Source organism: Osmia lignaria, chromosome 1, assembly GCF_051020975.1.
Source record: "Osmia lignaria lignaria isolate PbOS001 chromosome 1, iyOsmLign1, whole genome shotgun sequence".
Lineage (NCBI taxonomy): Eukaryota > Metazoa > Arthropoda > Insecta > Hymenoptera > Megachilidae > Osmia > Osmia lignaria.
The window spans coordinates 10,337,048-10,349,424 of NC_135032.1; the positions used below are offsets into that span (position 1 = coordinate 10,337,048).

Sequence of the window (12,377 nt, forward strand, 5' to 3'; positions counted from 1 at the left end):
AGGGTAAATAAAGGTAGCTATACCCAGGACACCAGCTGCCATAGCAGTGAAAGGTGCAGCGGCTATGCTGAAGAAACCGTAATGCAAGGGATTAACGAACGTGAAGTAGGTGAAAACAGAAGCTATAGACTCCATGATACCGCTAGGCGTAAGATCATAATCATCTTCCTCGTCATCATTGGACAAAGAGGTCGAAGGTGAAGAGCCTACAGCTAATCCAGCCGGAGGAGATGGGGATGGATTAGAAGAAGCTGAACCAGCAACATTCGGAGCTGTTGCTGGTCTAACCAAGGAATTACCACCTGAAGAATCTCCTGTCTGACCGACTTCTGAACCTCCAGCTGCTGGAGAACCTACGCTAGCTTCGTTTTCTGCAAGGGAAGCCTCGACTGGAAGTGATACATCATTCCCAGCAGCTGGATTTGTGATGCTGATCTGAGTGTCTTGGATAATCTCCACTTCCTGAGGAATCTGATCCTGTGGACCCTTCGGAGGATTATAATAATCATTCTGAGAAGAAGCAGGTCGGTACACAGGTACTGGACGATAATTAGGATCACTCTGATAATTATTACTCGACGAATCAGTGAGAGGCGATGAAGTGGTTTTGTACGTATTCGTATTGAACACTTGGGAGTTGATGATGATGTTCAAATCCGTGCAACCTTCTTTACTTTGGATCGTATTATTGATTCTAGTGTAAGAGTTGATGAGGATGGTGGGACACCTGTGGTCGTAAGTGACCATGGGTGTCTGGGGTCTCTGTTGATCAGGGATCTTGTTTTCTTCATAGGAAGTGAACCCTATGTGGACATTGGGACCTGGCTTCGAGGTAGACGAAGAAGGAAGATAGGAATTAGATGCTGAAGAATAAACTGGTCTGCTAGGACCTCCAGGTACCTTTGTCCTGTTTGGCTTCCTGGAGTCCGTGTTTATCAAATGGACCACAGTGTTCTGAGACACCTGGGTCTGAAGATTCTGAACGGTCTTGTTCTTCAGCATCGTCTTCTCCGTCGTGTAAGCAGGCTGGAAGTAAACAGGGTAAACGAAACTAGGCTTCAGGGTGTGAACCTCACCAGGTTTAGAAGGTCTATTCGGTTCTAGATTCTGATAGACTGGATCAAATGCAACGCTAATCGGTCCATTTTGATCACTTTCAACGATATGGCTACCATTGGACATGAAGGCAGGGATCTTCAACCAGTGAACGATTTCCTGAAGATGAGGACTCGGTACTGGTCTCTCTATGCTCTCTTCAGGTTTCAAATCATCATCCAGAGATGTGTAAGTGTCGTAATTATGAAAATCTTCTGCGTTTTGAATGGCTCCATTGGGCCAGTTCTTCAGGTGCGCATTGGAAGTTGAAGAATTATTTCTATCTCTAATTATTTTATTTTGATTCTTTTTGTTCGATGGTCGTCGATGTTTTGTTATATTTGAATTCTTCGAGTTCCAATGACGATTCGAAGCGTTTCCAAGGGTGGTGATCAAACGATTGTTATTATTCTGAGGGTTTTCACGAGTCAGTGTACCGGTGATCTTTTTAATGGCCGCGACGTGATCGAACAAAGTAGTCGACTCGACCTTGGAATTTCTGTCGAAATTCGGCGAAAATTCTTGCCTTTGATCTGAGAATTCGGTTCTCGAATTGTGGCCCAAGGTTGACCCTGAATTATTCACAACCTCGCTCGACCTTGTCGGAATTTTGTCATTCGAATTGCGGAAATCGTTGAAGGAAGTGGTCATGGACGATGGTTCCTTGATTCTCGAATTCAACAGAGGATTTTTCCCTTGATTTTGATTGGAATTCCTGAATCTTGGAATTTTATAAAACAATCTATTTTTATTATTATTTTCATCAATTTGTTCGTTTGAAGTGGTTGAGACACGTTGATGAGGAATTTCAGGCTCTTTTAATTTTGTTATGTTATTTGTTAATATTTGAACAAAGTTATGAGAATTTTTGGAAATTCTAATTAATGGATCTTTATTTCTGATAGATTTTTGTGAATTCCGGAAATTGCTCGATTTCCTCTGTTCGTTTACATTTACCCTGATATTAAGATCGGTAAGGGGATTGATAGTAGAGTGATAGTAATTAGTGTATGGAAATCTACTACTTCCGGAATTCCACGTATACCTGCTATCTTCTTGAATGCTTTTCGAGATGCTGGATCGGGGTCTCCATTCTTCGAGGTTTGATTTCGTTCTCCCTGCTGGAACGAATTCTTCTGAAACAAATTAAGATCTTAAGTAATTTCTTTGAACATTTTAAAACTAGAAAGAAATTCAAAAGAAATCAAAAGAAATTCTAAAACTAAAATCATTATAAAATTCATCGTATCATAACATGGTCGTTTATCAAAAGCGAATAATTTAAATAATCGCAGAACGCTTCGCTTAATTAGAAACAGGTTTTCCTACTCATCGAAACTTTCACGGAAATCGACAAAGCTCTCATTAACTGATTTGCAACAGTATAAATACAGTTGCTACGATTATTCGACGATCGAAGCATCTAATTTGCAAGAGAAGAACCGCCCTTTTCCTTTCCACTTTTTTGTGCGTGACAACATTTCAACGATTTCCTCAATAAATGCTTCCTTTTGACCGTTTATCTAACATTCATATTTGCAAAAAATTGCAAATCTTACCGGTTCTCTGTGGCCTGGCATCTCCTGATCCTGACAGGAGCAGGACCACCACTACTTTCAATATCTTCATCCGCATTTTTCCACTGAAACAAAAAATAAAAGAGCAATTTATACTTTGTGCAATTAAATTGGTAAAGTTTTCATATAGATTTATAAGGTGGATTAACATTTGGAAATTTCGAAGCCTAAGTATTCGGAAATTGGGAAGGGGGATGCTTGATAATTTCAAAATTTCAAAATTTGGAAAAATGGAAACTTAGGAATTTGGAAACTTAAGAACTTAGGAATTTGGAAACTTAGAACCTCGATAGCATCAAAATTTGAATGTTTACAATGTCATAAATCACCAAGCAATCCACGTGGTAAAGAACAAACCACGAACCATGAAAAAAGATCGAGAATCACGTTTCTCCTCGACCCAGTGATCCGAACCTGATCTCGATCGACGACTTAGATCAAGAATGGAATGACAGAGCAGTGAACCAGCAAACTGGTCAGCCTTTTCGCAAAAAACAGAACGATCTCGACCTTCGAATGAATCAAGTTCGTAAGAGATGGTTGCAGGTACGTTTAAATACAATTCTTGCATACAAAGGACAATGTTCATTTGCATACTCATTGAGACTTTCTTTTCAAATAAAAATATATTCGCTACTGACATATTAATAGATGATCAGCATGAAGTAATGCAAAATTAACATATAACAGAAAATAAATCATAAAAGAATGACGTAAGGTGGCTAGATCGTTTTCAAGTGCAACACGCGACGAATGTTTTATCGCCGATTTGCGTATCCAAGGTCTCGATCGAGGCGATCGTTCGTATTCGATCCTCATGGATCGATTGTTCGGTGTACGATGCCGGTCGAATAGAAATTAGATATTTTGCGATCATTTTATGGCGCGAAACTCTACACACGATCTAAAATGGTGTGATTATATCAAATTTATTATTATTAATTATTTAATGTGAAATTTTATTTTCCTCTTCTCTAATTGAAGATAAAATACAATTAAAGTTTCTAAGTTTTAATTGGATTCATGCATTATTAAAATACTTCATTCATTTCAAGCACCAAAAATAGCAAACTCAAATACCTAACTGTGGAATGCGTATCGACATTGTAAAAGATCACATTCAATTGAAAGATAATCTTAATTTAAATACTACATTCAAAGAGTTTGAAACATTCTAACCACCGAGAAGTCGATATTCAAGTTATCAGCAAGATGCGCCGAGCGATGCAGAGATAAAATGTTTCCCGCGTAAAACGAACGTCGAAACTCACTGACATTCCAATTTAATTGCAATCTGTTTTTACAGAGCATCATAAAATCATGATTTTTTTTTACCGTTGCATTTTTCTGTTTCGTTTATATTGATGTCCAGTAACGGTATCATTGGTAATCGGTCTTTCCTTAGCCACTCGTTTGCATGTGAATGCACACCGGCTGCACCGTGATACTCGTATTTCTGACTATCGTAGTTAACGCACCGTTAGAGCGTACTTTAATTTGTCGCGAAATTGATAAGTGGCTGATAGTATTAAATTGAAGTTTGTAAATTGAAAAATTGCAAATGGAAATTGAAAATTGGGGGCTGGAATTTGGAAATTGCAAAACTGTGAGTTGAAAGCTGGAAGGTGGAAGTTGGAAATTGGAAATTGGAAGATGAAAACGTTTGTAATTTGATGTTGCAGTCTGAATGATATCTAATTGCTAGATAATTACTTGGCAATTAACAATAGCCATATAAATCCTAGAGATTTCCATATGGAAATTGACCCATGGTACGAAGATAACAACTGTGTCAGAAGACATCTTGAAATTATGCCTCCGAGTTCTACTCCCATGTATATCTGCCTATTACAGTTAACGTACCGTTAGAGCATATTTAATATGTGTCCCGAATAACAAGAAACACCGGCCGTTCGAACAATCGCTCGTCACAATCATGTTTCGCCTGTCACGCTAGCTTCTTCTGATGGACCGTTTTCAGCGTATCAAAGTAGCGTTGACAGTGGTGGTTTTTGGACTATTGCATTTCCAGGTCACCTGTCTTTCAGCTTCCTGAATCTTCTAGTTCGATTTAGCCAAATCTTTGTACTCGTTTGAACGAGAAAACAATCGAAGAAAGAAAATGAAGATTGAAGAAATGAAGAAATAAATGAAAATTGACAGAGGAATTAACCCTTTATCGCAAAAAATCTACCAATTATAACAACACATAGCAGAAAATCACATTAACAGAATCACCGAGAAACATTATTTCTTCGGTTCCTAAACTAATTTCTCGAACAACCCAAAAGAAGTGTTCAACTTTCTCGATCTCCTAAGAATTTAATCCAGATAAAGAACGGCTCTTACCTGAGCTTTTAAACACCTTCTGGAAGCCGCATTTAATCACCAGTCACACGCGATCAAATAGAAAACAACACAAAAAAAAATAGAAATAAAAATAAAATATAATCACGTATCACGGTGTAAGGAACACGAAAATCTCTACGACGAAGAGGAAGACGAAAAGAGAAGCTAGATGTGTCGTCGTAGTGGACGATCTTTCGACAATGGTGCACGGCTGACTGAATCCTCGAGGAGAAGGTTGAAGAAGGCTAGCCGCGTGCACGCAGCCGGCCACCAGGTAAAATCCACCAAGGTGGAGAGGCGCCTCCATCCACGAGTCATCGGGAACCCGTTACTCCGTTGCTTACGAACGAGATTCTGCTCGGGTTGAATAACCTTGGCCGTGGCGGTATGCTAAAGCGTGTTCGTGACTACCTTGGCCGATCACCTCGGGAACTGGGTGAATCTGAACGTCCTGGGACACCAGGATGGGATTGATGGAATACCTCGGTGACGTAATCGGGTGAAATAAAAATTATGACCGAGATTCGTTGACGGAAATACACGGTTCCACGAAAAAGCAGTCGCAGAGGGGCTGGATATTGGTATTGGTGTTGGGTACTTGGGATTTTGGGTATTGGGTATTGAATATTGAATATTGGAATGGTATTACTACCATATCAATACTAATATATTAATTTATTAAAAATTCATATTAATGCAACTATTAGCATAATAATTTTCTATATAAGAGAAGAGAAATACCTTCCTAGAAAAGTTTCCTAATAAAAATTAGAACTAATGAGACTGTCTAAAGATACTAAATATGTACCCTCTTCCAAGTAATATTTTTAACATTTCACGTCTAAGATATGTGACCCACTTCTTAAAAAAACATCTGAAAAATGGCAAGAAGATCGTATCTAACTTATGGAACATCAAATACCGTACTCTTCTTTAAACCAAAGCCACAGTAACAGCTTAAATTATATACACAACGAAACATGAAATGAGTAAATCGTTCTTTAGGCACGCATAACAGTACCTCGAGGTATTTTAATTCAATACATCAGGAAATTAATTTTCTCCTCTGAATTTCATAATTCGTGACAAAGAAAACTCCAAAGCCTTGTATACTTGTAAACATTCTTACACTTGAATAATTCTTCGTCTAGCTTTCAAGAAATAGAATACAACAACAACCGAGACGTTTTAGAAACGCAAAATAATTATCTACATGAAATGTACCATTTTTGTTAATATCAGTGCAATTTCACTTGGCGAGTTGACTGAGAATTGAGGAGAAACTTGTTCTGCATGGGAATCGTTGAATCGAGACGAGGTTGTCGCAGTAAACGCCCGCGGAGAGCCATTTCCGGTACCAATGAATACGCAAATTGTCGTCGAAGGAAAAACTCGTGGTTAAAACGTAATGTGCCTTTACGTAGTAGCTGCACTTTTTTAAAGCAAATTAATTAATAAAATTGAAGAGAAGAAATGGAAGTAAGTAGCTGGATGAATACCAATTCAGAGTATAATTAGATGAATTAACGATGTAAGGAAAGAGTTCAAAGTATAGAATGGCGAGAATGTTAGTGGGATAAGAGGTAAGAAGAGAAGGACGTTAGACATACATGGCTGACAGTGTATGCAAGGGTGAAAAAAGTCAATTCTCAGGGACCTCCTCCCGGAAGGTGTACGATATATGTATAATAGGAGAACGTGCTTACCGTCCCAGAATCGTGGCCAGCCATAGTTCTATGTAGGACATAGCGGCACTTCTTACGGCCATAGATACCTTTCCCATCTGCTGCCAAACGACGCGACGCCTGTCGACGTTAATGTCGTCGAAACAGTTTCGACGTGTGTACCACGCAACTGAAAAAAGGAAAAAGGGTTACACCGTTGATTAATGCTTCATCTATTCTTCTCAATCTGTTGAAGAAAATTTCTTCTTGATGTTCTTGCGGAAGATAAACGACTTTTGGAAATCAAACACGTTTTCCATACTGTACTTATTCAATTATTAATACGTTATTATTGAAATTAATCAAATTTTCAATTGAGAAGTGTAGAAGAAGGGAATTTTATTTTCTTCCAAAATGATCAACACTTCTCTGAGAAGAAGAGAATTTAATTTTCTATTCCTTCAGAAACGAAAACAACGATTGCTGACTTTGTTCACTGACCAATTTGCAATCTCCCAAGTTGCATCATCGTGGCATAATGAATATGTAATTACTAAGCAACATCCGTTTATCGTTCAACGGGAGTTGCTTCCGTGACGAGCACCGTTATCGATTGAAACATTCGTCGATTTATAAATTGGTAATCGCCTTGCATGTTGAACATTAGACTCGTTTAAACATCGCAAGGAAACCAGATCAGCTGGAAGCGTGATACGCGGTTAATTAAAAACCTCAACATCAGCTGGAGGCTGAAAAAATTGCTGAAGAAAATCGAATAAAGAGCACACATCCGGGCTTTAACATGTTTGATCGGTTGTTTTGATATCCAGTCAAGATTGCTTGCAATTAAAGCGCAACGAATTGATGAAGAAAACGTGGAACGTGAAATTAATGAAGAGAGGTTCTTGGAAAATGGTACCACATAGGGTTTCACTTCAGTAATTGATCTAGAAGAAAACTATAGGTGACCTTATCGCCAGTTTTATTATTTATAATAATATTACAAAATAAATAGAAAATAATATTTTTTAAAGTTGATGAAGTGGAAGAGATTTCAAGGTCATCTTCACTTTTTTAAAAGAAATTGCATATTTGATTTTTCATTTAAAAATTTAAACGGAAATTAGCTATTTCGATTGCAAACAGAGAGTTTCACAAGAATATGGCAAAGTAAACGAAGAACCAATGAACCTGAGGGTCATCGATCGGGAAGAGAACGAAAGTTCTCAAGGAAGCGAGCAGCGTCAACACCGAAGAAGGAAAAAGTGGCATTGACTTGGTGGAATGATACTAATTAACTTCATAGTGATAATTAACTACACGAAAAAAAGTGTGAATACTACACGTGCACACTTGTTTGTGTTACTCAATCTCTTCTTTGCGGGTTCATTCAACACTTAATTTTCTTAATAAAATTAATTTGCACAGCATTGAAATTTGCTAAAATTTCAATTTTTAATTGAAAAATTCTTGTGTGTCTTGTTAAATTATCATTTAAAATTCGTTCAACGAAGAGATGATGTTCAACGATAGGATGAATACTGGTTGGTAAATGACCGGGCAGCCAGTGTTAACGAACGAGTAAATCATTATATCAGCACACGAAAGTGCGTGTTAATTACATCGTCATTAATTATATCATGTGTAGGAGAAAAAAAAAGTGTTTGTAAACATCTTCTATACACTAGAAGGATTTCTTCCGTGAAATTTTGATTTGATTTGCCATGATTCCTTTGAAGAGCACGTATCTAATTTCATGCGTAATAAAAGCAATCATTAAACTGATGCATCCACAGTGATTAAATACGTGGAATCAATTATGAAGATGATTGAGTTTCACCTGTCAATTGTGATATCTGTGTCAACATATTTTTTTCTTTTTTTGGATGTATGATTTATATTAATTCTACTTTTTTTATGTTTCTTCTTTAATCAGAAAGCTAACTCGTTAATGGTGACAAAAGAAGAATAAAAAAAAAAAAAATTCATGTGAAAGTTGATGGTGAGTGCAGAACTCTTTAGAATTCTTTTTTTCTTTAAGACAAATGAAGGTTCGGCTATTCTTCTTTGAATTTTTTCGGTGAAAAGGAATTTCAAATTTAAACAACGAATCTTTATAAGGAAATTTTAGATTTATAATTACAATTATGGGTGGATTGAATTGCTGAACGTTTCTTCAATTGATTTTGGTTTGCAATTTTACGAAGACTTGTTCCTTTCTTCTGAAGACGATAAATAAGTGAAATTTAGAATTTCTTATTCCATAGCCTTTCTATTCGACATTTTATACATTTGTGTCGAATAAAACTAGGTGCCTCTACCCACGTTCTGCACTATCGATGCAGGTTTTCATATTTTTACAGCTTTGGTAATATCTGTTTCAATAAATGCTGATCGTTCACTTTATTTTATGAAGCACTATACTCAAAGTGCTCTGGTACATTTGATTTCGATCCTGTTCCTTCGCTTGAAAGGAAAGAAGAAATGTTTATTATAATTTGATGCAACTAGGCCGAGTTTCTAGAAATAGAAACTTTTAAATTTTCTTTTCTCTAAATGTCAATCGTTTTTGAATTAGTTTTAATAAAAATTAGATAATTTAGTTTTCTTATTATTCTTAAAAATTTCTCTTACCTTTAAAAGTTTTCGCTTCTTCTGTACAGAAGTTTCTTCAGTATATTCTTCTTTTCTTTTTTCCCTTCAAAAGACAGGATATTCTTCATACAAATATCTCAACAGTCTTTCTATAATATTTCTTCCTCACAAAACAAATGTTTCTTCATTATGCTTTAATAAACGTTTCAAGAATCAACTTTTTCAAAAAAGAAAAACAACTTATCTTCAGTTAATAATCAAACATGTATTTTTCTCTTTTCCATAAAAACCAATCTCTTCTCCAACTTTTCTTCCTCAAATCATTCCCAGAATCTCTTCTTATTCTTCCTAAGTTTCCAACTGAAAAGTTCTCTTCTAACATTCGTAGAATTCGTTTCACGGCTCGTAAATCACTTTGAAACGATCGATTCTTCCTTTCTTCTTTTTGCTTTCACCGTTTTAAACTTCTTCTTCGCTTTTACTCTTCCCTCAACGTCTACAACTTCCGGAACCGATCTCTTTAAGCTTTTTACCAAACAGAAAATTCATCAACAACAGAATAGACATCCTGTCGAACGAAATCATTTCTCCAAATGACGATTTAATCGATTGTACTTGTGACCCTGTTTCCTATTCTCGTGTTCGCGTGTGGAACTTCCGGTTCGATTCGTATGCGTTTCTGAGACGGTGATACTAATTGACAAGGTAATAAGAACGCGTTTTGTGTCATTGCGTGTTATCAGAGAAACTGTGCATGTTCGTTCGTGCTCCAGTAATATCACCGGAAATGTTCAATTCGAGGAAGTTTGTTATTTTAGAAGAATTTCCTGATGGTTCTTTTCTTCGTCTACTCGTTCAATGTTAACCATTCCAGAATTTCTGGTTCCTTCTGTGCCTTCCTTTTATAAATTTGATAGAAATTGATCTGTCAGTTCTTACTTTCAATTCTTCAATGTACAAATTAATCTTCTAATCCGCCTTCCGGTTGCAGATCTCATTGATCTTTGAGAATTTAATTGCTACTCGTTCTCCGATTATGAAAACTGGTTCTTTTAATGTTCGTATTTAATACACTTTCATATCATATGAGAGTTTAAAGCAGTCTGTTCGTCAGTTACTTTTCCTTTTTAAGGAAAATAAGCCTCCTTTTCCTCGGTGTTTTACGAGAGTCAAGTTTTCCTGATAAGGACTTCACTGACACTTTCAGTGATATAATCTCTTCTTCGATTGATCCTGATGAAGAAATCTGAAATTTCTTCAGGCAGCTGTTTTATTTGTAAAATTATTATTTATTCATCCTTGGTATCTTAATTAACCCTCGTAAAACCTTGCAATTAATTAACAACAAAGAAATAATATTTTTCTATAATGAACTCTTCAACTTTAGAATATCTTTCAATATAAAACTTCTATTTTATCCTCTAATCTTTTGATTCTTCTGCTCCTTCTTTAGACTTCTTCCTTTTTCCTCAACATTCCTCAATGACCCATCAAACATCTTTCAACAATCACAATTATTCAATTATCCAACCCTTCTTGTCATCCCTCAATTCTTATGTCAATCTCTTCCTTCCATTTCAAAGTCTTTAATTATTCCTCGACTCACTCTGATATTCTTTAATTACCTCACAGGTCTCAGCCTCCTAAACAGCAAACGAAACTTCTTGTCTCTTCAGGGTCCTTCGATGGTCCCTTTGATTCTTCATCACTTCGAAGCACTGTAACTTTCCTAGGGAATGTCAAGAAGGTCCTGTTTCTTGAGGACCTAGGATAATAGTAATCAATTCTTGATAACTAGACGAGTGTCGAAATTGCACTGAGGCTGGATAGTGTTCCACCGCCCCCGATGAAGCTTCTCCTTTCCGCGTCGAAGTCGAGCCATTTAATAGTGGGGACTCGGATATCCCTTCTTTCGCTTGGGAAGCTACTCTCTTCGTGTCCTTGCTGTTCGTAGTCGTGATATCCTCGTCGTTGCACCAGAGATCCTCTACCTACCGGTTCTATTCTTCCTCTTCTTCTTCCTCTTCTTCTTTTATTTAACTATGCGTTTCATCCTCCTTACTCATCTCGTTCTCACGATTCTCACGTTTAACTGGTAACACCATTCTCGTGAATAATGGTACCGCTCCTCGAAAGTGGAGATTCGTGTCGATATTCAAAGTCGACCGGTGTTGGCTAGCGTTTTGGACGGAAGGGACGTTTCGTTTCTTCTGTTCAACAATTGGCCGGGTGAAATGGTACACGGCTTCGATGGAAACAAAAGGAAAAGAGTCCGGTTCGTTTTCGTTTAACACTTGGGCGTTAATGGACTTTCAACGTTTACCATTTTGACAGATTCAGAGGGTAAATAAATAATAAAAAATATATTAGATTATTTGTACATTAGCTTTTGTGTATAGTGCCAAAAATGGCACCCCAGGGAAAATGGTACCTAACGAACAAATTTTTATTTAATATTTATGTATCTTGTTATTAATATTCAATTTTAATTGGATATTGAATTATTTGTATATTGTTTTTTATACAGTGCAAAGATGGTATCCTAGGGAAAATGGCACTTAGAAAAGAATATTTTATTTAATATCTATAACCCGTCCAACGGTGACGAGTCAGGATATGTTTACAAATTCGCGCGCTCGACGCAAGGTCGGAGCTCAGTTGTTTTCAGTTCTTCAAACGTTTCGGTCGAGGTTCGTGTACTGTGAGTTGGACCTGCTTCGAGCACGTGAATTCTCGTTGGATTATAGGTATATTGCAATAACTTTCAAATGTATAATAACTAATATTAACTTTCGAACGTATAGAATTAGAAATTGGCAAGTGAAACTTGAATCTTAATTGAATCACATATTTCAAACATATTAAGTCATCAAATTTATCTTCTAATAGAATTTCATCTCACGCTTATTGATCTTTCTGCACTATTTAACACGGCGCGATTGTCGTCATGATCTTGATAAGATGATCGCGCGGATAGTCACGCTTGAACACGAACAAATTAATAGCAAAAAGTAAACGATTTCCGCGATGAAATGTTTCCGTGATTCGTGTTAAACGTATGACGTAGAGTTTATTGAACACGTCGGTGCTAAATTGA

General features: G+C 36.8%; 1 protein-coding gene across 4 annotated transcripts in view; it reads right to left on the reverse strand.

The window, feature by feature from the left end:
• LOC117606072 (uncharacterized) overlaps window positions 1–10,649 on the reverse strand; it is a 15,431-nt gene extending 4,782 nt beyond the window's left edge. The window contains exons 1-4 of one of the 4 annotated variants that reach the window (XM_034328079.2): window positions 9,320–10,649; window positions 6,728–6,875; window positions 2,655–2,737; window positions 2,141–2,228 (exon numbers count right to left, since the gene is read on the reverse strand). In XM_034328079.2, the coding sequence (XP_034183970.2) occupies window positions 2,141–2,228; window positions 2,655–2,737; window positions 6,728–6,804 (248 nt within the window). In that variant the 5' untranslated portion in view covers window positions 6,805–6,875; window positions 9,320–10,649. Of the gene's footprint in view, window positions 1–2,140; window positions 2,232–2,654; window positions 2,738–5,021; window positions 5,269–6,727; window positions 6,876–9,319 lie in introns of those variants that run through there. The other 3 variants (XM_034328078.2, XM_034328081.2, XM_034328080.2) reach the window with 3 other exon arrangements.
• Between the last annotated feature and the right edge of the window lie 1,728 nt (window positions 10,650–12,377).